General features: G+C 40.2%; 1 protein-coding gene across 4 annotated transcripts in view; it reads right to left on the reverse strand.

Moving 5' to 3' along the window:
- ZNF318 (zinc finger protein 318) overlaps positions 1-24972 on the reverse strand; it is a 42859-nt gene that overhangs the window by 5045 nt on the left and 12842 nt on the right. Inside the window, exons 5-10 of one of the 4 annotated variants that reach the window (XM_061146768.1) lie at positions 24216-24315; positions 21800-22104; positions 15840-16040; positions 15284-15383; positions 14248-14366; positions 9573-13966 (exon numbers count right to left, since the gene is read on the reverse strand). In XM_061146768.1, the coding sequence (XP_061002751.1) occupies positions 10661-13966; positions 14248-14366; positions 15284-15383; positions 15840-16040; positions 21800-22104; positions 24216-24315 (4131 nt within the window). In that variant the 3' untranslated portion in view covers positions 9573-10660. Of the gene's footprint in view, positions 1-4995; positions 5220-9572; positions 13967-14247; positions 14367-15283; positions 15384-15511; positions 15529-15632; positions 15731-15839; positions 16041-21799; positions 22105-24215; positions 24316-24972 lie in introns of those variants that run through there. The other 3 variants (XM_061146769.1, XM_061146770.1, XM_061146771.1) reach the window with 3 other exon arrangements.

Genomic DNA, 24972 nt, shown 5'->3' on the forward strand with positions numbered 1-24972 from the left:
TACCAATAACTACCTTAAATATAAAGAAATTAAACCCATCAATTAAAAAACAGGAACTGGCAGATGGATGAAAAAAAAAAATCCAACTATATGCTGTCTACAAGAAACTCACTTTAAACTCACTTTAGATCCTAACACACACATAAGTTGAAAGGATGGAAGAAGATATTCCATGCAAATAGTAACCAAAAGAGAGCTGAGGTAGCCATGTTAAAATTAGACTTTAAATAAAAAAATAAAAAATTGTTAAAGGGCAAAGAAAGTCATTATACATTGACAGAGTCAGCTCATTAAGATGATATAGAAACTATAAATGCATATATATCAAACAGAAACCCAAAATATATGAATCAAATATTGACACAATTGAAGGGAGAAACAGTTCTACAACAATAGTGGGAGACTGGGAGATTCCAATACTCTAATAATGAACAGAACATCTAGACAGAAGTTCACTAAGGAAATAGAGGACTTGAACAATACTAAATTAACTAAATCTTACAGATATACACAGAATACTTCATTCAAAAACAGCAGAATACACAATCTTCTCAAGCTCACATAAAACATTTTCCAGGATAGATTATATGTTAGGTCACAAAACAAGTCTCAGTACATTTAAAAAGATTAAAATTATACAAAGCATCTTCTCCAACCACAATGGAATAAAGCTAAAAATCAGTAACAGGAGAAAAACTCACAAACTGTGGAAATTAAACAGCACACTCTTAAAGAACCAACAGTTCAAAGAGGGACTCACAAGAGAAATTATAAAATACTTTGAGATGAGTGAAAATAAAAACACAACATATCAAAATGTATGGAGTACAGTGAAAATAGTGCTCAAAGGGAAACTATAGCTATGAATATTTTTTTTAAGTCTTTAGTGAATTTGTTAAAATATTGCTCTGGTTTATGTTTTGGGATTTCGGCCACAAGCATGTGGGATCTTAGCTCCCTAATGAGGGATCAAACCCACACCCCCTGCACTGGAAGGTAAAGTCTTAATACTGGACTGCCACCCAAGTCCAGTATACATTTTTAAAAAGATTTCAAATCAGCAACCTCACTCGTACACCTTGAGGGACGGACTAGGAAAAAAAGAGCCAACAAAATCAAGTGAAAAGACAACTTACAGAATGAGAGAAAATATATTCAAATCATGTATCTGATAAAGGTCTAGTATCCAGAATATATTAAAAATTCTTATAATTCTACAATAAAAAGCAAATAATACAATTAAAAAATGGGAAAGAACTTTATTAGACATTTCTCCAAAAAAGATATATAAATGGCCAAAAAGCACAAAGAGATGATCAATATCATTAGTCATCAAGAAATACAAAGCAAAACCACAATAAAATATTGGGATGGTTATAATACATGAAAAAGGAATTTAACCAGTGCTATGAATATGGAGGGACTTCCCAGGTGGCGCAGTGGTAAAGAATCTGCCTGCCAATGCAGGAGCCAAAGGAGACACAGGTTTGACTCTTGGGTAGGAAGATCCCTGTAGGAGGAAATGGCAACCCACTCCAGAATTTTTGTGCTGGGATAATCCCATGGATGGAGGAGACTTGGGGGCTACAGACCATGGGGTCACAAAGAGTTGGACACAACTGAGTGATTAAGCATGCATGCACACATGAATGTGGAGAAACTGGATTGTTGGAAGGGATGTAAAATGATTCAGGTGCTGGGAAAACAGTTTGGTGGTTCCTAAAAATGTTAAATATATAATAACATATGACCCAGCAATTCCACTTCTGGGTACATACTGAAAATAACTGAAAACAGGTACTCAAAACAAGTACTTATGCATAAATGTTTGCAACAGTAATGTGCACAACAGCCAAATGGTGGAAACAACCTAAATGTCTATCAACAGATGAATGTATAAATAAATTGTGGTATACACAGATAGTGGAATATTATTCAGCCATAAAACAGTAATGGAACACTGATACATGAACCTCAGAAACACTATTACAAGTGAAAGAAAACAGAAAAATCACTATTGTATGACTTCATGTGTATGAAATATCCAGAATATGTTAAATCCAGAAAGACAGAAGAAAACTGGTGATTGCCAGGAGAGGCAGGAATGGGAACTAACTGTATAGTGGTTTTATTCTGTGGTAGTGAAAATGTTTTAGAACTGGACAGAGGTTTTGGATGTACAACATTGGGAATGTACTAAATGCCACTGAATTGTTCACTTTAAAGTGGCTAACTTTATGTTATGTGAATTTCACCTGCATAAAACAAAAACAAAACCCACTTGAGATAGCAGTTACATTCAGGAAAGTAGTGACTGCCAAGAGAACATGAGAGAGGCTTCAGGGGTGCTGGTCACATTCCATTTTTTGATTTGGGTGTTGATTACCCAAAGCATTACACAAAGTGTTCACTTTGTGAAAAGTACTGAGCTTAACACTTGTGGTGTGTGTGCTTTTGTTTTTTGTATGCACTTTATACTTTAATAAAAACTGTATTTTTTAAAAACAGTTGCCAGTACATATCCAAGAGAACTGAAAAACACATCCACACAAATACCTGTACACAAATGTTCACAGCAGCATAATAGCCAAAAAGTGGAAATAATCCAAATATCTACCAACTAATGGACAAACAAAATGTGGTATATCTATATAGGGGAATATTATTCAACAGCAGCCCACTCCAGTATTCTTGCCTGGAGAATCCCATGGACAGAGGAGACTGGCGGGCTGTAGTCCATGGGGTTGCAAAGAGTCAGACATGACTGAGCAGCTAACACTTACACTTACAAAATACTAATGAATTACTGATACATTGCACAACATGGATGAACCTTGAAAATGTTAAGTGAAAGAAACCAAACACAAAAGACCACATATTATATGACTCTATTTATAATGAATTGTCCAGAATAGGTAAATTCATAAAGACACAAAGCAGATTGATGATTGCTGGTGGCTTTGGGACAGGGGATAATTGGGAATGTCTGCTAATTGGGATGTGTTTTAAGAGAGTGATGGAAATATTCTGGAGTTAGACAATGGGGGTTACTGCACAAGCTTCAAGATAATAAAAACCACTAGACTGTACACTTTAAAATGATGAATCGTGTTATGTGAAATTTAATGTTACATGAATATTTCAATTAAAAAGGTTTATTATTAATCAGTAATTATATTAATAATTATTACTCATTAATAACATATATGAACTGTAGCATATCAAATTTTAAAAGGGAAAACTTTTTTCCAAATGGAAAAATATTATTCTAGAAAATGTTTGCTTTCCCTTGCCCATGCCCCAGATCAGCATATCTCAGAGGTGGACCCCCAGACATCATTGACAAAGGGAGGTCTAAGCAGCAAACCAGAGGCTGGTAGGTAGGTGAGTCACCATTTTGGAATGAAAGCTGTGACCCATACCATTGATTGTCCCTGAGCAGAGAAATGTGGTAGCTGATGAAAAACAGATTTTGAGCTGGAGCAAGGGATAGAAAGTAGTGGTGACAAAGTGCTGGCAGCCATGGCACCAGGCTGCTTTCCACTGCTTCATCCACAGGGTCATGCCTGAGGAATGAGTAGCCCTTAATGAATGTAAGTTCAGCAAAAAGAGGCCTTGTGAGATTTTTTTCACTCCTTACTCCTTCTTTCTTCTTCTATTGATGGTTTTGGCTGTACATTATGAAGTTCTTTATATTTATAGTGTTATGAATAGTCCTCAAAGTTATCCAAACTACAGATTTTTTTGGGCAGTAGACCTCAAGGGCTCTAAAAGTACCAGGTTTACAAATCATAGATAAAACTAGGCTAATAACAGTTTTAAAGGTAAATCTAGAGTTGGGGCAGCTCAGATTTAAATAAAGCTCAGGGTTTGAAGGACCTAAAAGTCAGGTTCTCATCCTGTGTTCATGAGTCCAGTTTCAAAGCACAAAAGGGAGTAAAAGAAGCACCTACAGGCATTTTAGATGCACAGAGAATAAGGTGTTTCCTTGGTATTTTGAAATGCTTGCTTCTTTCTGTATACCAAAAGTTTCATTGTGTGTAGAAGAAAAGTAAGACTGAATGGAAACTGCTAATAGTTGTCTTGAAATCCGAAATCCCAGAATTTTTCAAACATATCCTCTGTGATTGTCCCCACTTTCTTAAGACTCCTTTGTCTATTTATATCCCACTCCTCCAAGGACAGGCTTCCTTGGTGGCCAAGAAAGTAAAGAATCTGCCTGCGATGCAGCAGACCCGAGTTCAATTCCTGGGTCAGGAAGGTCCCCTGGAGAAGGAAATGGCAACCCACTCCAGTATTCTTGCCCGGAAAATTCCAAGGATAGAGGAGCCTGGCGGGCTACATACAGTTCAAGGGTCTCAAAAGAATCAGACACGACCGAGTGACTAACACTTTCCATTCCTCCAAGGACATACCCAATTTTTACCCTGATTCTTGTATGGAACAGTAAGGAAGGCTAAAACTGAGATGGGAGATGTTCTATTAGCTAGGAACATTGGGCCCAGGGCCTGGGACGGATAAGAAGGTCTGAATCCCACAGCTGTAACATAAGTATCAGGGCATAAAATGAGACATGAAGGCTTCCCTGGTGGCTCAGTGAAAAAGAATCTGCCTGCCAATGCAGGGGACATGGGTTTGATCCCTGGTCTGGGAAGATTTCACATGTCATGGGGCATCTAAGCTTGTGCGCCACAACTATTGAAACCCGCTCACTCTAGAGTCTGTGCTCCACAAGAGCAGACACCACAATAAGAAGACCACACACAACTAAAGAGTAGCCTCAACTTGACACAACTAGACAAAGCTTGCATGCAGCAACGAACACCCAGCGCAGCCATAAATAAATAAAAAGAAATCTCAAAATGAGAGATAGAAGTTAGGAGATAATTTGAGATGAGGAGTGGCAAGTTTAAAATATATGCTTTCTGTGCCTATCCTCATCTTGCTCCTCCTCTACTGGTACAAAGATACAGACATAAATAACATTTTACTCACCCAACTCACCATTTCCTGGCAGTGAAAAAAACAGGACCTTCTCCACAACCCATTCCTGCTCCAGCAATCATATGCACCTTCTGGAAGTCAGACCCTAGAGGTGACGCTGCCCACTGGCCCCAGGGGCACTCATTGTTCCTATGGCTTCTGTCCCTGCCTCCCTTGAACAAAAATGTCTTCTGCGGTCCTTCCTTCTAGAAATCTTTAGACTTCTGCAATTGCTCCTGAAAAAAAAGGAAGATAAGTGGGTTAGAGTGGGTAAATGTCATCATAATCATTCTTATGTAGGCAGGCTATGGAGGGTTGGATAGAACTTTAGCAGGGGCAAAGTATCAGAGAAGATGAAAGAAAACAGTACCTCAACATGGTTGATTTAATTTTTTTGCTATCTTCCTCTACCATAATGTAACTGTCTCTTTTCTTTGATGGGTTGGGAGCTGGGGTGGCCCACACTGTGCAGCACTCAGGATCCTAGTTCTCCAACCAAGGATCGAACCCGTACCCCCGGCAGTGGAAGCACAGAGTCCTAACCACTGAAAGGCCAGGTCTGAAGTCCTGACCACTGAAGTCCCTCTGTCTCTCTTTTTACTTTGCTCATTCGCTTCTCTTAAACATGTTCATTTCCCTTGTTTACTACAAAACACTTTTCTTGCCTGATCCTTTATGAGTGGAAGGAACAAAAGCCTGTAAAGCTTTTAATCAACACATCTAGATATGTTATCTTGTGTCCCTCTGAATGCAACAAAGACTTTGTGGTATCTTTTCTATACCTGCTTTAAAGTAAGCTTTGTGAAGACAGGTATCTTGATTTATATAATTTAATGTCTAAATGCCCATTCAGCATGAATGGAAATGCATAACCTGCTCCACAGAGATAGGAACTACAGCTAGGGAAGAGGAACAGAAAAGTCAATGTATATTGCCTCACCTTGATGGAAATAGAGGAATTTAGGAAGTCTTGAGGGAAGAGCAGCAAGACCTATTTGTAATAACAGAAAACTGATGACCGTGAAGACAGGAATGCCCTGAGTGATAACTTTTCTTAAAAATTAATTTTTTGAATACATAAGAGTATACAGAAGGGGAAAAAAAAATCTGGTCTACAATTCTCAGCACCAGAGAAGTCTCACTGACATAAAAATTCCCTGTATGTGTACATATTTTATATGCATATAAAATATTTGTATTTTATATAAAATGCATTTTCATGGTCAGAATGTTCAAACAAAAAATATACAAAATAAAAAGTGAAAGCACCACTCCTTCCTTTTCCAATGGCAACTCTTTTGGTTGTCTCCTTCCAGAAATAAAATTGACCGCTTTACTTAGAATTGTGATGAAGTGACAACAGGATGCTGGGCTATGAAAGGCTGAATTATTCCTTCAGCTAAATCAGAGGGATTTGGGGATTAATTTTGCTTCAAAATGCCTATAAAATCTGGCTGAAAGGAGAAAAGGAGCCATCTGAAAATCAGAGTCCCTAAAGTTTTTTATTGTTAACTCTAAAGTCAATGCACTGCCCCCTTCCCATCCTGTTTTTCTTGTAGGAGCTTCAGGAGCAGTGTCCCCCTCCTAGCCTGGCACCAACCACTTTTCTGGAATACTGTTGAAATGATGGAAGCCTTGATATTCACTCACTGCTATAGACAGTGCCTTATAGATAAAGATCCAGGACAGAAGCAAGAGGACAGTCAGCTTCTGAAGTATTAAGCACCCAGGAAATACAATCAGCAATACACAGCTTTTACTCACTTATAAATTGCTAAGTATTCAGAGTTAATTAAAAAAAAATAGCTACTACTACCACATTAATTCTTCTACTGAATTTTTATCAAGCACTCTTAAATGTGCCAGGCAACTGTATACTGTGAATACAATGATAAAAAACAGTAAGCAAAGACAGACTTCCTGCTCTCAAGAATTTATAATTTAGTTGGGGGAAGGGAGTGGGAAAGAGGCACATATGAATCAAAGAAACAGTTAAGTATAAAAGTACAACCACAATAAGTGCTACAATGTAAACGCACATGGTCTTCGAAAGTGTTTAGGGTTGAGGGCAAATCTGGGTGATGATTTTTTCAAGGGTAGGTTTTCATTGTAAATTCAGGTGCTTGGCCTATCAATGAATACTGTTATTGTATAGGTAATTTTTGGTTAAAAATTACATAAGACATTATTGTAAAATTAAACTCAAAGAAGAAATGTGCTCACAATCTCAAATTATTTTTATTTGTCCATGTTCTCATAGAATTGTTAATGAAGACCTTGCTTAGGTTCTTTGTAGGTTAGAACAAAGGTAAGCTTTGTGGAAGTTAGAACCAGGGCTTGGGAAAACGTATTTTTACAAAATCCCACCTTACTGTCTCTTCCCTGATCCCCTGCCCCCCCCCCCTTTTTTTAATAAAACACTTAATGTCCCTACTGGACGCCTGTATTCTATATGTCCAAACTCCCCAGCCCCACCTCCCCATTCTTGCTCAGTCTCTTAACCTGGCAGTCTGATAAATGGATATACACTCTGGCGTGTTTACTACCAAAACACAAGCTAACATTTTGACATTTTTCAGAGATGGAGTGGCATAGCGTTATACAGGTGTGCTTAGCAGAAGGGTTATTAAGGATATTATGTGCCCTGAAGTTAGCTGCAAAGAAAGAGGTTTACAAAGCAAAGGCCTCCATTCACAAAGCCAAGGGGAAGTTTTAGGGGGTTATTTACACAACCTAGGTAAAACTTGGTGTTCACCAAAATTTAAAACTAACTGCTGATAATCTATTCTCATAATTGAGGGAGTCAAACAAAAACTGTTTCTGATGTTTGCAGATGTTTAAAAGTTATGTGACACCATAAGCCACATGTAAAGATTAGGATCCACTCTTTGCATGTGCCTGTCTCCTAAGATGAAAATTTACTCAGTACTGTGATAGTACTGAATAAAAAGAAACAGGCCCTGACTCTAGGCACTAGCAAGTGGATTCAAGTTCTGCCCTTCCTTTCAAATGGCTTCTCTAAATAAGCTCCAAAACCTTATCCCACTGACGAAAGAGGAAGCTACCAACACTTTCCACCCAAACTACAGAATCCTAAAAGCTCTCCTGCTGGTTCAAGGCAGATATGAAGAACACCATTGCTTCAGCTCTTAAACGCGGGCATTATTCTAGAAAAAGCCTAAGATCGGTAGGGGCCCTTTATCAAGACTACAAGAGGAGTTTCTCAAAGTACTACAGCTCCAGTTACTTAAATTACTTCATGCATGCATGCTAAGTCGCTTCAGTCATGTCTGACTCTGCGACCCCATGGACTGTAGCCCATAAGGCTCCTCTGTCCATGGGATTCTCCAGGCAAGAATATGGAGTGGGTTGCCATGCCCTTCTCCAGGGGACCTTCCTGACCATAAATTAGTTCTACTCTTCCTAAATTTTGTCTTTTCCCTCCCCCATCCTTCTCACATGACCCACTTCTAACCAGAGAGTAAGATTCTGACTCCGAGAGTTCAGCGCTGGGATCTGTATGGCATTAACCCTTCTCCATGCCTACCTAAACTCCCCCATCTCTCCCCAAAGGGACGTGGAACTTACTAAGTGAACAGTCCTGAAAATCAGTAACTACTGGCATGTTAAACTCTTATGTTCTCTGAATTTCTGTAAATAAACTCCCAGAATGGAGAGGGAGCAGTTCTTTGGAGAAACAAATATATCTCCAAAGCTTACCCGGGTTTATGTTTTGTTAAAAGGGAACTTCTGAATCTGCTTATGGTTTCCAGGCCAGAAGAATGCACTGAACTCAGGTTTCGGCCTAAAAAGCAGACTCTGGAAGACAGTTCAGGATGGCTGACCCTGTACACATCTGGTGTGAGACGGAGACAATGATCCTCCATATTAATGAAAAAAAAATCCCTATGGCACAGTGTGGCAAAGTAACTTGTCTGAAACCACAGTAAGGCAAATGGCCGAGGATCATCCAAGGACCTAACTATTCCAAATCTGTGCCCCTTCCACAAGACAAATAAGGGAGGCCAGGACAACTTCTAAATTTCTAAATCAGTGAAGAAAAATAGCCTTCATAAACTTAACACAGGGATTCTGCAGCTCTGCACACAAGGAAACAGAAAAACAAGAATTCTTAGGAAAAAAGATCAGCAACTTTGCATTATTTTTGAGGCATGTGGGAAAATAAGACATCAAAGCCTCTACTGAGTCGGGTTAAAGTGTCAAGAGGAAACTGGGACAGATATTAGAAAATCTAAGCACCAAGCTCTCTGTTGCCCAAGAGCACCCTCAGCAAGAACATGAGTATTTTGGGGAGCTCAGTTCTCAAAGAAGCACTGGGAGAGTCAACATAAAAGTATATACAAAGCTGCACAACAGAAAGATGCCAAAACCAGACCTCTGCTGCCTACTCACCACCCATCCAGGAAGCACTGGGGCAGAGACTATAACCTAATAAAAGTAGCCCTAACAACTGGGGAAAGAAGGTTGGGAGGGGGAGACAGACAATAGGGCAGAGGAAGTTCATTGTTCTAGCTTTCCAATGAAATTCAAATGTGTGTGGTTGCAAAACAAAAATCCAGAAAGAAATATGAGATTAATGCATTTATTCCAAGTAATCAACACAATAAAAATAAAGTTAAACTTGTCCAAGTCAACTCATAAATCTTTAATCTTTTGAACAAATGTACAACCCAAAACATCACACTAAGGAGGAAAAAATGGGAAAGAGAGAGGTAGAGGAAAGAATACATATTGAGTGTGGAACAGAGAATGAATACAATCCCAAAACAAGTTTCAGATCTTCTACCTCTTCAGAACAGAAAATGGCTGCTAAATAATTTTGCACAAAGTGTCAGCAAATCACAGTACAATGAACAAAGGCCATTTCAAAAACAAAAGGGACCCAAAAAGCTTATCTCCTCCTGGCACTGAGCCATGAATAAGCCTTACCGATTTGTTGTCTTCCAAAAGTGAGCCTGGTAGATTTTCTTCCATGTTTACTGAGGTCATTTCCAAATAGGTTTGTGGATTAGCAGGACCAGCTCAAGCAAGGGCAACAGAATGAAGGAAGTGTGGGAACTGACATGCCACAAGGAAGTAAACAGTAAACAAAAGGGCTACTCACGCTGCATTTCAAACAATGTTAAGGCAGGCCCATCCAAATGGAAAGCCTAAGAGATGAACAATCCTTCCTTCATCAGTAGTTTTCCATTTCAGCAGGCTTTCTTGTCTTTCTCCCAGAGATCCATCAGCTGCCCAAGAAATTGGGTGGGAATACAACACAGCAATTGGAGAAGTCAGCTCTGTCTCCCTCCTCCCCCAGAAATGGCAGAGTCAAAGCCAAAATACAATCAAAGCACACTAGGTGGTGAGCCAGATAGACATTTGATTTTAATGACAAAGTTGGAGAAAATAAATTGGCAAAAAATAATAATAATAATTAACAGAAAATACTTTTTTACAGATATGTATAGAAATTATGATTGATTTGTCTGGTTTCTTAAGGAAAAAAGGAACGGAGGTAAATTTTTTAGCTTCCATGAACATTTACTCTAAGATGCTGATTGCATCTCTTAGTGTAGGTTCCAGATGAGATCCAACTAGTCCTGGGTCACCTGGGCACCTGATTTCTAGAAGCCAATAGGATTCATCCACAAGTAGCTCTGAACGCGCTCTCTCAGCTGTGAACACTGGATTCCGTGTGGTACTGGAGGGCATCAACTGCAGCTTCTTGTGCAGCTATTTCCTGAGGGATCGTACTGCCTCCGGCTACCTGTTCCCTTGTATGGGACCCTGAAGCCACAGATTTTACCACATTCAAAGGGTTGTCACTATACTCATCTACTTGAGGAACTGCTACTTCCGTGATGGATGCATTCGGTATTTCTAGCTGCAGTGGTCCCATCTCCAGGGAACTACACTCAGGAGGGTCACCTGGCTCAGAGAGAGGAGAACATATCTTCTCTTTTTGAACTCCAGATGTCCGTGTGACAAAATCAACAAGGTCTGGAAGGCAAGGAGATGGCCCAAGGCCTAAAGGATTAATTGTTTCTGATTCCAATCTGAGTGAATCTTGTTTCTCTAATTGAGATGTTTCTTCTATTTCCTCAGGCATCATTCCTCCTGCTAACAGGTCCAGGGCCTGGTGTGTTCCCTCAAGGCTCCCCAAGCCAAGGCCAACGTTTTCTACAGGAAGTCCAGTTTTCAAAATGTTAGAAGCAATCCTCCCAGTTCTGGGATTAGATGAGTTTTGTTCACCCTCTGCTCCGAAGTTCAGCACCAGGGTTTTGGGAGAATCTAAGGGAAACTCAGAAAAGGATGGTACTGGTTCAAAGTTGGTGAGATTGGAGGGATTACTTCCTAGACGCGACACAGGATTTTCTTCACATACTTTCTGAGACAGGGCAACTGGGGATCTATGTGCTGGGTCTACCCGAGTATTGCAGAAATCAACACCTATATCCCCCAGGCTTCCCAGGGCAGCAAGCTCTTCTACTTTTAAGTCTGTAACTTCAAAGTTTTCTAAGGCCTTGTTCTCTATTGTCACTGTTAGTTCTGGATGGACATCTCGAAGCTCCAGGGCTTCTGCTTTTGGTTTCTCTGGGCTCTCCCAGGTCTCTGGCTTCTTGTTCTCATCCCAAACAGTCAGTTTATAGGTCATTTTACCCTGCAAGTCTTTTGATCTTTCTCTCTTCAGTTTGAGGCTTCTGTACCTAGAAGTTCTGGAAGCTGATTCTGGTGCTGAATTTTCTAGCCACTCCTCACCACCAGTTGAAACTCCTTGCTTCTGTTCATGGTCTTTCAAACACATATCTGATCTGGCTGGGGACTGAAGAAGCAATTCTGGGGAAGAAATTTTCACATCTTGTGGGTTCTGGAGTAAAGACCTAGCTTCTGACGGAAATGAGTCTATTTTTGCCTTTGTGGAAGAGACAGCTTGTGTCTTCAATTCAGGTACTACTTTACCTTGAGTTTTACTTTCTGTTATCAACTTCCTGGACTGTTTAGCCTTTTTTTCAGTCCTATGTGAGTTGGGCTGTTCTACTTCTTCCTCCCACATGCATCTGTTCCCACTGTTCAAATTAGAGTCCTCTATGCTATTGGGCCCAACATTAATATCTGTTCCCTCTCTCACTGTCCTTTCAGAGAGTTTCACTTCTTCTTTTAGTGCAGTGCTTGTGTCTACTTCACTTTTCCCACAATCCTTAGACTGGTGGAGCTCCTGGCTTTGCTGCTTACTAGATTCCACAAGGTGGGTTTCTACCAACTTCTGAGATTGCATGGTATGACACTGTATATCCGACAGCTCAGAGGCTGGCTCCACACCTGGTGGCCCAGGGTCTCCCACGTCAAGTTCAATTTTCCTCACTGGAGCTATATCCTTATTAGGATCACTCTGAAAGGAACCAGAGGCCCACTTGACCAAAGTCTCTGTCTTTGGAGTAATAGTTTCATAAGGCCTGTTTTGGCATAACCTTGTCAGAGGCTGCAGAAAGCCATAGCTGCTGTCTCTGTTTTTTGAGTCTACATTTTCTACAACTGACAATCTTCCTAGGGACTCCAAAGGTTTTGAAACGGGCTTTTCAGAGTTGCTGACCAAAGGAGCCGAGACCAAATTTCTACCTGAAGGCAACTCCTCTTGGGATGCACTGCTGTTCAAAGTAGAAGTGGAAGAGGTGTCTGAATTTTCAGCTCTATTTTCCCCGTTGGCCAATGGACCACCACTCAGCTTAGTGTCAGGGGCTCCTTTTCCACCACTACTGTAGAATATGTCATACAGATCCTTAGCATTGGCTGTGGCTAAGCATGAATTCCGCTTTTCCAATTTTTTGGCTTGTTCACTGAACACACTTGAGAGGGGAGGTGGAGGACGCACCAACACAGAGAATAGGGTCTGGTCCCGGTCACTCTCACTCACCCCAGGAGCCGTCTCATCAGAAGGAATGGCAGTAGGCTGTGCTGAGGCCATGATGGCTACCGGTAATGCTGGGTTCAAAATGTTAGGACCCAGGAAGCCAGGGATGACAGTGTGAGATACAACTGGGTTTGATTTTACTGGAGCCAAAATAGCATTTGCTTGGGCAGGAGATGGGGCAGCTGGAGGAGGTATAACTGGAGGTGGTGGAGGTGGCGGTGGAGGTGGTGGTGGTGGAGGTGGTAGCATTTGTTCAGGTATATGTGGTGTCTCACTCTTTTCAGCCAGCACCATTTTTTCCTCTGGAGACCCTTTCAAAATCACCTCTTCCCCTCCAAATGCTTTAGAGATGATGTCGGGAGGCAAGAGGAGATCAGCTGAAGACTCTTTAACCACTGGCAGAGGCTTAGCAGTGGTTCCAGAAGACTTGATGGAGAGAAAGGTGTTAAGCGGAGCTGGCTTGCTTACTGTGGCTGAACCTGATTTGCGGAGGACTGTGGATGGAATGGGCAGGTTGGGTCGGATCTTAGTCTGGGTTGAAGTTGTCACTACAGGCATCCAAGGACTAGTATGTGCAACAACAGTTTTCCCAGAGAGTTTGATTTTGATAGGCTTTGCCTTCCCAGGATCAGCTTTGCCATCCTCTTTGTCCTTACCACTTTCCACAATCTCTTCTTTGGGAATACTTGGGATCACTAAACTTTTTTCCTCCTCTTTTTCTGGCTTCTTCCAGCTGAATTTCCCGAAAGAGGAAGATATTGGTGGTTCTTTCTTTATTTCTTCTTTTAATTGGAGTTTGATGCTAGGCCTCTTTCTATTTTCAGCCTTTTCAGGGGAGTTTCCACCCTCAGAAAGCTGGTCCTCTAATTCCTCAGACACCCTGTCGTCCTCCTTTACTTCCTTCATAATCTTTGCCTGTTTTTCTTTCTTCTCTTCCTTCGGTCTCTCACTGAACTTGCGCTTCAGCTCACTCTGCCGCCGCCGTTCTGTCTCTAGAACCACGGCCAAGCCAGCCTGGCGGTCCAAATTCCGTCGCTCCTCATATAATGGGTTTTCAACCACATATTTCTAGGGAAGAGAAAAGATAAAGGCTCAGTAACTGGGCAAAATGCTTTAAGAGAGAAAATCTGGCCCTACCACTATTAGAACTCATTTAGTGAAAATTTTGAGTCACCTTGCTCAAGGATAAATGGTCCTCTCAGGTTAGCATTTCTTACTAGGACTGAGAACTTCTTTATGGTTATACAGAATTTGAAGTGTTAAGGACTTTTTCTACCTCTGAGCTTGACAACATCAAAAGGATTACTGCAGAAAGTGGGAAAACTCCATAGGCTACTACAAAGACCAACCTTGTATTTCTCATTGTGTTGATAACCCTTCACATGTTGCTCTCCAGAAATTGGATCCCCCAAAAATTCCTCACAGAGCTGGCAGTAATATCCAGTGATGGGAATCAGAAACTCAGAGCCTGTAAGAAGTGGAACAAAGTCAAGAAAGTAAGTCATTTCTAACCCAAGATGACTGCAACCAAAGGAAATCCCACTTCCCTTTTGCAGTAAAATGATTAACAGTATAGAGGACTTTACTCACTTTCAAGTCAGAAGGAGCATTTAGAATCTCAATGGTGTGTTTTTCCAACTTAAAGCCTAAACTCAGGACCTCCATCCCTTCTACATTTTGGGAACACTAACTGGTTAGTCCCCTAACTGGTTAATTTAGGAGTTTTCTGTGCCAGACTCATTTTTGTTGCTGATTCTCCTCAAATTCTAACTAGCACTAAGCATCTTAGGAGATTTAAAAATTATACTCCCAAAAAGCCCAGTACCATTTGTATGAGAATCTCTCATTTTGGTATTAATTACTTAGAAATTTATCTTCTACAGATATAAAGGATGTAGAAGCACTGACTACTTACAAAGGTAAGAAACTGAGAAGTTTAAAGACAAAGAAACTATTTCTCAACTTAGCCCATAATGGCAACTATTCAAAAATATTTTATAGTTCTTAGCTGAAAAGGCAGTTATTTTGCACCTCTTACTGTTCTTTTTCACCTGGATTTCAAATAAGGTTTTGGTGCATAAGTCAGTGGTGAAGAAAGTCATATTTTAGTCCATGTGGTGCCGAAGCGAGCACAAAGTTTTATTTTAGAGTGGTATGTGTGGTAACATCTGTTAGATTGTTGGCCATATGGATAGAGATTGTTCCTGTCTTATGGCTCTCTTTATTTCTTTAGGACCTAGTTGTGCACATGGAATGCAATCTTGCAGCTTTGCTAGAAGTATTGGTTATGTCTCACTCTATGATGCTTCCTTGCACCTTAGTTCAGGGATACCTCTTCCCTGACTGAATATAAGGAACCACAAAAATGGCAGGGAGGAAACATACCTTTTGCAGGAACAGTTATCTTGTCAGTGCGCTTTACAGCATCTTGCTTGGCTTCATTCTGGGTCTTTGAAGCCCAAGGTCTGTTGTAGGGATCCAGTGTCTATTTGCAAGAGGCAGAGGCGCTCACACACAGCACTAAAATCTCAATGACCCACTTTTCTTTTTCTCCCCAACAACCAGGGGGGACCAGAAGCCCCCAGCTGCCCACCCCCACCCACTCTGCCAACTGTTTAAACGGAAATCACCTGTGGAAAAGGTAAACATATGTTAGAGCAAGTACTAGCAATGGATAAAATGAAACAAATAATCAGGTACTCAAGGAATCAAAAGAGGCAGCAGCCTCACTTACACTTGCCATGGTGTTTAGTTACAGGCAGGTCCCCTGGACTGAGCCCTGGGGATGGTGTCTCCTTTGTTGGTACCTCTTGGCTCTTCAGATTGGGGCTCCTGCCCATATGAGAATGTTTCATTTTCCAGCTTTGTAATACAGATGGGGGTATAGGAGTTTGAGGGGAAGGAGGGCAAGAATGGAAATAACAGAGGGCAAGATACCTACCTGTGTGTGCTTCTTATTGTGCATATGGGTGAAGAAGTCAAACATGGTCCCACAGATGGTGTTGCAGTCTTTGCACCAGTGATTGCCAGCATCGTAATACTCATAGGCAGCAACGGGCTGATCAGACTGCTTAGCTGGCTGAGAGCTCTCAGCAGGCTTGGGGCTCTTAGTTCGGGAATTCTCATTGTTTACCTTTGATTCCTAGAGGAGGAAAAACCTGTACTAAGAAGGAATTCAAGACAATCTAGATCTGTCTTTCCTCAGAAAAAGCAAGTAGCTACCACAATAACAGAAATAGGACAATATGATCATATTTCCAGTGCCTAAAGCTGCACAAACTGGGACAAACCACACAAGAAATCTGTCTGCAAGACTCAAAGAGAATTAATTTGATTCCAGTGTCATGTCATCATGAAGAACAAATCATTATGACAATATATTTACTTATATATCTGAAAATATCTAGAAGAATACTCAGGATTATGGAAACATTGGCTGCCTCTGGGGAGAGAGGTAGAGAACAAGAGTGGACAGGAATCTTCTATAGTATCACCTTTGGTAGACGTTAAATGTGTTACCTGTACAACTAAACACATGATAACAACTAGGAAGGGAAGAGGAAATGGAAAAGGTAATTGACAATTAGGTAATTGGTAATTGACAATTGGTAATTAGGCAAGTGAAAAAAAAAACCAAACCAGATGATAGTGAACTCTCTTATCACAGACACATCCAGTAAAGAAAACTAGAGAACCTAGGCTGGCATAGATAAAGGGGAAAGTCATCTACTTAGGATGACTTACAGGAATCTGGGTAAAATGTTTCTAACTGCCTAAAATGTCACCATTAGAATTTAACATCTTTCAGTTAAATATGAATCCTCTTTTAAAACATATCAACTCTCTAACATTAAGTGATCAATAATAAATAATATGAATTCATTTTTCAGCAAGCTGAGAACAAGGTATTCAGGAAATGAGAATTCTGGATAATGCTGGGGAGTGAGGCACATAAAAAAGATAATTCTGGAACACAGAGAAGGTAAGTATGAAGGAGGTTCCACAGTAGACACGATCAGGGAACGGAGCACCTGGATTTTGGCTGGTGGGGAAAGGAAGACTAAATGGAGAAAGGGAAACAACTGAGAGTTCAAAGATAATCTTTCCCTTTTACAGTCCTATTCAAGGGTCACTAAAGAGATCATATCCAGCAGTTAAGGGATGGACACATGCATACACTGCTTGTGAATACTAACTGACACCACCTTTCCAGAAGATAATTGAGGAATACATATTATATACCTCAAAATTCTTTATACCTTTGACCAAGCAATTCTATTCCATGATATTTATCCTTAGGAAATTAGGTCAAACTATAGGTGATTTAACTGGTTAAATTTGTTATCCATACAACAATAAAAATAAGGTTGCTAAAATGATATTACAGAAGTCTATTTATTGACATGGAAAGATAGTCATGAAATACTAGAAAAGTAAGTAACAAATGCTTTCAAACTGTGGTGTCAGAGAAGATGCTTCAGAGTCTCTTGGACTGCAAGCAGATCAAACCAGTCAATTCTGAAGGATATCAACCCTGAATATTCATTGGAAGGACTGACGCTGAAGTTCCAATATTCTGGTCACGTGATGCAAAGAGTTGACTCACTGGAACAGACCCCATTGCTGGGAAAGATTGAAGGCAAAAGGAGAAGGGGGTGGCAGAGGATGAGATGGTTAGATAGCATCACCAACTCAACGGACATGAATGTGAGCAACTATCACCCACTAACTCTGGGAGATAGCAGGAGAAAAAGGAGCCTGGCATGGTGTAGTCCATGGGGTTGCAAAGAGTCTTAGCAACTGAACAATAACAAAATATCAAAATAAATTTGAATAGGACTTCCCTGGTGGTACAGTGGATAAGAATCTGCCTGCCAATGCAGGGGACACCAGTTCATCTCTGGTCTGGGAAGATTCCACATGCTGTGGAGCAACTAAACCCATGCACCATAACTACTGAAGCCCGAGCACTCCAGGGTCCGTGAGCCACAACTGCTGAGCCCGTGTGCCCTGGAGACCATGCTCCACGAGAGAAGCCATCACCATGAGAAGCCCATGCATGACAACGAAGAGCAGCCCCCACCTGCCACAACTAGCAGAGAAGGCAATGGCACCCCACTCCAGTCCTCTTGCCTGGAAACTTCCATGGACGGAGGAGCCTGGTAGGCTGCAGTCCATGGGGTCGCTATGAGTTGGACACAACTGAGCGACTTCATTTTCACTTTTCACTTTCATGCATTGGAGAAGGAAATGGCAACCCACTCCAGCGTTCTTGCCTGGAGAATCCCAGGGATGGAGGAGCCTGGTAGGCTGCCGTCTATGGGGTCACACAGAGTTGAACACGACTGAAGCGACTTAGCAGCACCAGCAGCAGCCACAACTACAGAAAATCTGTGCACAACAACAAAGAGCCAGTGCAACCAATTTTTTTTAAAACACACAAATCTATTAAAAGATGTATTTGAATAATCAAAACAGATTATGTGACTAGGAACAGAATGTCAAATGTCACTTTATTCAAAAGACTTTCCCTAACTACTCCATATTCCTTGGCCTGTTTTCTTTTTAGGCACTTGTCATTACCTAACCTGCATATCTCCCATTACAAGACAATAAGGACCTTGTCTACATAGCTTTCAGCAGCTAAGTTGTAATCTCTTTTGTGACTCCATGGACTGTAGTCCACCAGGCTCTTCCATCCATGGGATTTCCCAGGCAAGAATACTGGAGTGGCCATTTCCTTCTCCAGGGGATCTTTCCAACCCAGGGATCGAACCCACATCTCTTGCATTGCAGGCAGATTCTTTACCACTGAGCCACAAGGATCACAACCCTGTCATGCAAAGGGGCTTGTATAACTCAGTGAAGCTATGAGCTATGCCAGGCAGGGCCAGGCAAGATGGAAGGGTCATAATGAAGACTTCTGACAAAACGTGGTCCACTGGAGAAGGAAACGGCAACCCAACTCCAATTCTTGCTTGGAGAATCCCATCGACAGCATGAAAGGGCAAAAAGATCTGACACCAGAAGATGAGGTTCCCCAGGTAGGAAGGTGTCCAATATGCTCCACTGGGGAAAAGCGAAAAGCAATCACTAATAGCTCCAGTAAGAATGAAGCACCTGGGCCAAAACAGGAATGACGCTTAGCTGTGGATGTGCCTGGTGGTGAAGTAAAGTCCAATGCCATAAAGAACAATGTTGCATAGCAACCTGGATTCACTGGAAGGACTGTTGCTGAAGCTGAAGCTCCAATACCCTGGCCACCTGATGCGAACAGCAAACTCACTGGAAAAGACGCTGATGCTGGGAAAGATTGAAGGCAAAAGATGTGAGATGGTTAGCACCACCGACTCACTGGATGTGAATCTGAGGAAACCCTGGGAGACAGTGGAAGTCAGAGGAGCCTGGCATGCTATAGTCTATGGGGTTGCAAAGAGAGAGACTTAGCAACTGAACAACCACTACCACCACCAACTACATAGTTCCCTTTTATACGTCCCATATCTAAACACTGTCTGGCACTTTTTGGGAGACCAAGAAATATTTATTAAATGAATGAAGAGAAAAAGGTAATTTGGAATAACACACACCAACTTATTAGTAACAACTGTGTCGAAGTGAATGGAACTGTGGAAATGTGCATGTGTTTACTTTTATGAAATAAGCGATTTAAGAGAAAGAAAACCAAACTAATCACGCATTTTAAAAAGAGGCAAAGAAAGAAGAAAGACCAAAGACAGGTAGGAAACAGAGCTTGCAGAAAGAACATTCCTTATTGCTGAAATGAAAATCGAATTGCAACATATTCTTGTTAACTTCAGAGAACATTCTCTCACTCAAGTCAAGATGGTAATTTATCATGGGGTTGATGCCTAAACGGAACCCCAGAGAATGTGTAAGACAACTACAAGCTCTTCTCCCATCAAAGGCCCTGAACTCAATGATCCTGGTATAAGAAAATAGTCCTACCTGGCTGAGAAAGAGAATTCTCCCAGGAAGACATAAAAAAATTAGAGCTTGGCTGACAGAGAACACAGAGTATCTTCTTCTCTACCCCCAATATTAACTGACCATCTACTATGTACTAGACATACTGGATGCCATGGGAAAACACAAAAATAGGTAAGTTATACTCTGTTATTCTCAAGAAGCTCTCATTTAGTGCAAGAGACAGGCATGAAATCAGGCATGAGTTTAATTATGCTTTCAATAAGACAGAATGAAATATATTTTATAAAGGAACAAAGTAATATATTATGGGAATGCTAAAAAACATCTGACTCAATCACAGTGGAATTTAGGAATTCTTCACAGAGGAGGGGAATATTCAAGTTGGGCCTTAGTGGATGAGCAGGGTTGGGAGAAAGATTATTCCAGGCTAAGAGGATTATTAATGCAGTATTAGAGAGGCACATACCATGTTGCACATGTGGAAAAGTGCAAGCATTCTGAGGTGGCAGGAATATAAGGTGCAGTGTCAGATTTCCTGAGCACTATCTATTTGCTATGTGGCAGGCACTGAGCTGTGTATTGGGGACTATATTGGAGAATGAGACAGATATGGTCCCTGATTCCTTGAACCTTAAAATCTAACTGGGGAACACATGTAATAATATAATTACAAGGCCATAAATGCTAAGAAGGAAAATGTAGGTATGAGAGTATATATCAGGCAAATTTAACAACCTGGAAAATCAAGAAAGGGAGTCAGGGAAATAATTTAAATTGTGATCTGAGGATGAATCTGAGTTAGAACACAGGATAAGAAGAGTAGTAATTAGAAGGAGGAGAAGACACAAAGACATTAAAGAGGATGAAACATTTATGGAATGAAAATGCCAGTATGAAATTACAGAGAGCAAAGGAAAAATAAGATTTGAAATGAGGCTGAAGAGGTAGGCAAAATAGTATTATAATTACTGGCTGAATGTGGAGAAAGAATTAAGAGAGTAGGAGTACAAGCAAGAATTGAAGGTGGCTTGAACTTGGATGGCAATAGAGATGATGAGATGAATAAAACTGAGATTTATCTTGGCTGGAGAATTGGCAGACTCTCTAATTGCATGGAGCAGTTAGGAAGGGGGAGCACTAAGAATGCTTTTCAGGTTGTTGGCATAAAAACTATTGGACAGTAATGTCATTCTCTGAGACGGGTAACAAACAGAGGAGGAAGAAAGGTTAGAGGGAGGCTGAGAACAATCTTAGTTTAATTTAGGATACATTGATTTTAAGGTATTTGAGACAATCAAGTGGAAATAGTAAGCAGTCTGTTGAACACTCAGACTTGAACCTTAGAAGAATCACCTGAGCTAGAATATAAAACTGAAAATTGTCAATATGGTATTTTAGCATAGGACTGAATGAAATGACCTAGGGAAAAAGCAGAATTCTGGAGACCTGGGTTAGAACTGAGTCCTGAAGAACTAAAATATTCAAAGATCAGGAAACTAAGCAGAGCAGCTAACATACAAGAAGGAAAAGAAATGTGATGGGAGCCAAAGGAAAAAAACAGTTTTTAGGAGACAGTGGTTCCTTATATCAAATACTGATTTGAGAACTGAAATTTGAGGCTCTTCAACATGGGTGGTGAACTTGTTGCTAAACATGAAAAACCAAAAAGGCATTTCAAGTTATGAGAAGACTAGAAGCTGGACTGGAGTGAGTTAAGGTGTAAATGCTAGATCCAGAACATGGAGGGCCCAGGATTCTACTTTGGAGGCAATGGGGAACTGCTAAAATTCTGAAGAACAGTACCACGATCTAAACTATGTTTTACAAAAATAACTAGCAAGAGTAAGAACAGATTGGAAAAGGAAGCTAAGAAAATGGTTAGTTAGAAGGCTGCTTTAGGAGTCCATGGAAATAAAAGATACAATAGAAATGGAAAAGTTGAGTTGTTACCTTGCTGCTGGAAGAGGAGTTTGAGGATGACGACACTTTTTCTGGGCTCTTGGATTTTTCTGCTTTCCCAGTCTTCTCTGTAGGCTCCCTACTGTCACTTGAAGACTTCTGAGATTTATCGGAAATGTTAATTCCCAAGATCTGAGCCACTTTGTCCAGTTCAGACTGCTTTTTTTCTGCCTCTTCTGCCTCCTGTCGAAGTTCTGCAATGTCCTTCATAATGTTATCCTGAAGCCGACTCACCTCTACTAGGAGTGGATCTTTGTGACCATCCTTCTCCCTTCGTTTCTTACGCAGCATTTCCCCTGAGTAGTCAAATGTCAACAGAAAGAAACACAGGAAAGTTAACAAGTCATTCTTCAGTCATAAATACTAATCCTTAAAGACTTTATGCTCACAAAATCTCTCTCCATGAAACATCCTAAAAGAAGGTGAGATTTGCCTTCCACATGGGCCGGTTTAGGTGACGCTCCTATGGAGGTAAAGGTTGAGTGATTACATTATCTCTTAGGTAGGGGTTATTAGCTAAAGATCTATGGACAGGTTTCAAAGAGAGACTCCATGTATCCCTACCTAAAAGGGTATATACAAGTTTATGTGCATGTGTCCTCCAAAAAAGTTAATATATGCTGTAACTGTAATACATGAATTCTGTGGCTGTCCTCTTCAGAGAACCAAATAATTATTCACGTATTTGACTTTATCTGATTTAAGGACCCTTCACCAACACATCCACTGAGTTTTAGATTTTGCCTTAAGTTTCACCTGATGTTATCTCTTATTCCATACTGCAGGTTCTCATGAATTAATCCTCACAGGATTAATAACTAAGCTTCTCATCCCTAAAATGTCCAAAGCCAAACAAGAAATTACATCTTCTCCCACTCTCTGCTTTTGTTATCACCAAAGTGTAATATTTTATGTTCTTTCTTTAGTGTATATGTGAAGTCCTAAAATCACTGGTGAAGAGGTGTACTCAACAGAGGCATAATGGAACATCTTTTTGTTGTGGGTGTACACAATATCTTTTTGTGTACACCCACAAATCAAAAAATGATAGGAATACATCAAAAGGACACAAGACATGTATAAACCTATATGGCTGATTTGTGTTGATGTATGGCAGAAACCAATACAACATTGTAAAGCAATTATCCTCCAATTATAAAAATAACTTTTAAAAAAAGGACACAGGAGCCAACTTAAAGGGGCTCTCATTGGCCAAATTTGGGGCAATTTGAGCATAAAGATAAATAATAATAGTAAAATATTATTTAAATGGATAAATGGGGGAGGAGGGGTGGGTAGAAAACTAATAGTAGTAGAAAGCTAATTAAGGTAAATAGAATGATGAAGTCAGAAAATTACTATTTAACAATCAATAACTAATTTGGACAAGAAATCATCAATGAATACTAAACTAGTGGGCCAAAGTCTGAGGAGCAACTGAGTATTTACACAGTCTCAAAGTATCCCCCCTATAAGATACTTACTAATTGAAAAGGGTAACATAGTAACCTTACAGTGGAGAAACTTGGCAAACACCATCTTAACCAAATGATCAAAGATGACATCACTAGTATGGGACAAATCAACACCTGATATGAACTTAGCATCATTTCTGTGATGTTCCTGTGCTAAAAATGTACAACATGAATTTAATCATAAGAAAACATCAGACAAATCAAAATTAGAGGACATTCTACAAAACATGTGATCTCAAGATTTGGGAACTGTTACAGATTACAGGAGACTAACAACATGACAACTGAATGCAATGTATAATAATCTTTAATTTTCTTTTGCTTCAGGACATCATTGGAACAACTGATGAAATATGAGTAAGATCGGTAGACTAGCATATTACTGTTAATTTTCTAATTTTGGTTAAGTGTACTATGGTTATACAAGTGAATTCTTGTAGCCAGAAGACACACACTTGGGACCTTCCTGGTGGTCCAGGAGTTAGAACTCCCCATTTCCACTGCAGGGGACACAGTTGGGGAACTAAGACCCCAATCCCTGGTTGGGGAACTAAGACCCCACCATACTGCATAGTGCAACCAAAAATTTTTTAAATATTTTAAAAAAGAAGAAGATACACATTTAAGTGTTTAGGGGTAAAGGAGTATCATATCTACAACTTAAATAGTTCAGGAAAAATTATACCCACACACACAATTGAGAGAGAAAAATGAATATAGCAAATATAGTAAAATGCTAATAATCATGGAAAATACCTGAGAATTCTTTACACTACTAATGCAACTTTTCTGTAAGTCTAATTATATCAAAATTTTTTTGAAAGTGAAGCTTCAATGTCAATGAATCTGTTTGAGAGTCCCCAAAGCTCCTCATTTGGCTCTCTTACTAAAGTTACAACAAAAGGGCAGCCATGCAAAGGACTGTCTGATACCTTGCTGTTTATGAAGCCGCTCCAACTCAGTTCTAAGATAATACATCTTCTTCTGGCGAGCTTCACGGTCACTTTTCAGCTTTTCCCTCTCTTCAATAACCTGCAAAATAAAAAATGGTAAAAGACCCTTTAGCCTACAACATCCCCCCTTCTCTACTGTTCTTTTCCAGAAATCCTCATACTACATAATATCTGAACGCAAGAATACAAACACCTGCACACAGAGGCTCCGACTTCATAATGAAGATGATATTTCATTCCAATCCAGGTCCCAGAATAGAATTATCCTTTCCAGAACTCTACTGATTGGAAACTACTATTTTTGTAGAAGCACTACACTATTAGATAGTAGTTTTGAGTCCAAAAGGAACCATTAAGAAGGGAACAAATATGTATTGTGGATGAAGCACTGTGTTAGTTGCATTATATGTATCATCTTATTTAATCATGATATCATCTGTTTCACAGTAAGAAAACTGAGGTTGCAAAAGACTAAGTAACATACCAAAGATCACATAGTAAGATGATTTAAAATCCAAGTATATATGCCCTAAAGCCTTTGATCTTTCAACTATACTACTATCACCTAATGAGAAAAACAAATATGGCTTGTCCATAAGGAACTCAAGTGAAAACCCTGTGTACTGTCAAGCCCTGACTTTAATACTAGGTTCTTAAAGGTAAAGGAAAGGAAAAGCACTAGTCTTCAGAGAGTGTCTCTGCAGTCTTGGGTTTTGTCATATGGAAGTTCTTCTCC

Source organism: Dama dama, chromosome 7 (genome assembly GCF_033118175.1).
Source record: "Dama dama isolate Ldn47 chromosome 7, ASM3311817v1, whole genome shotgun sequence".
Taxonomy (NCBI): Eukaryota; Metazoa; Chordata; class Mammalia; order Artiodactyla; family Cervidae; genus Dama; species Dama dama.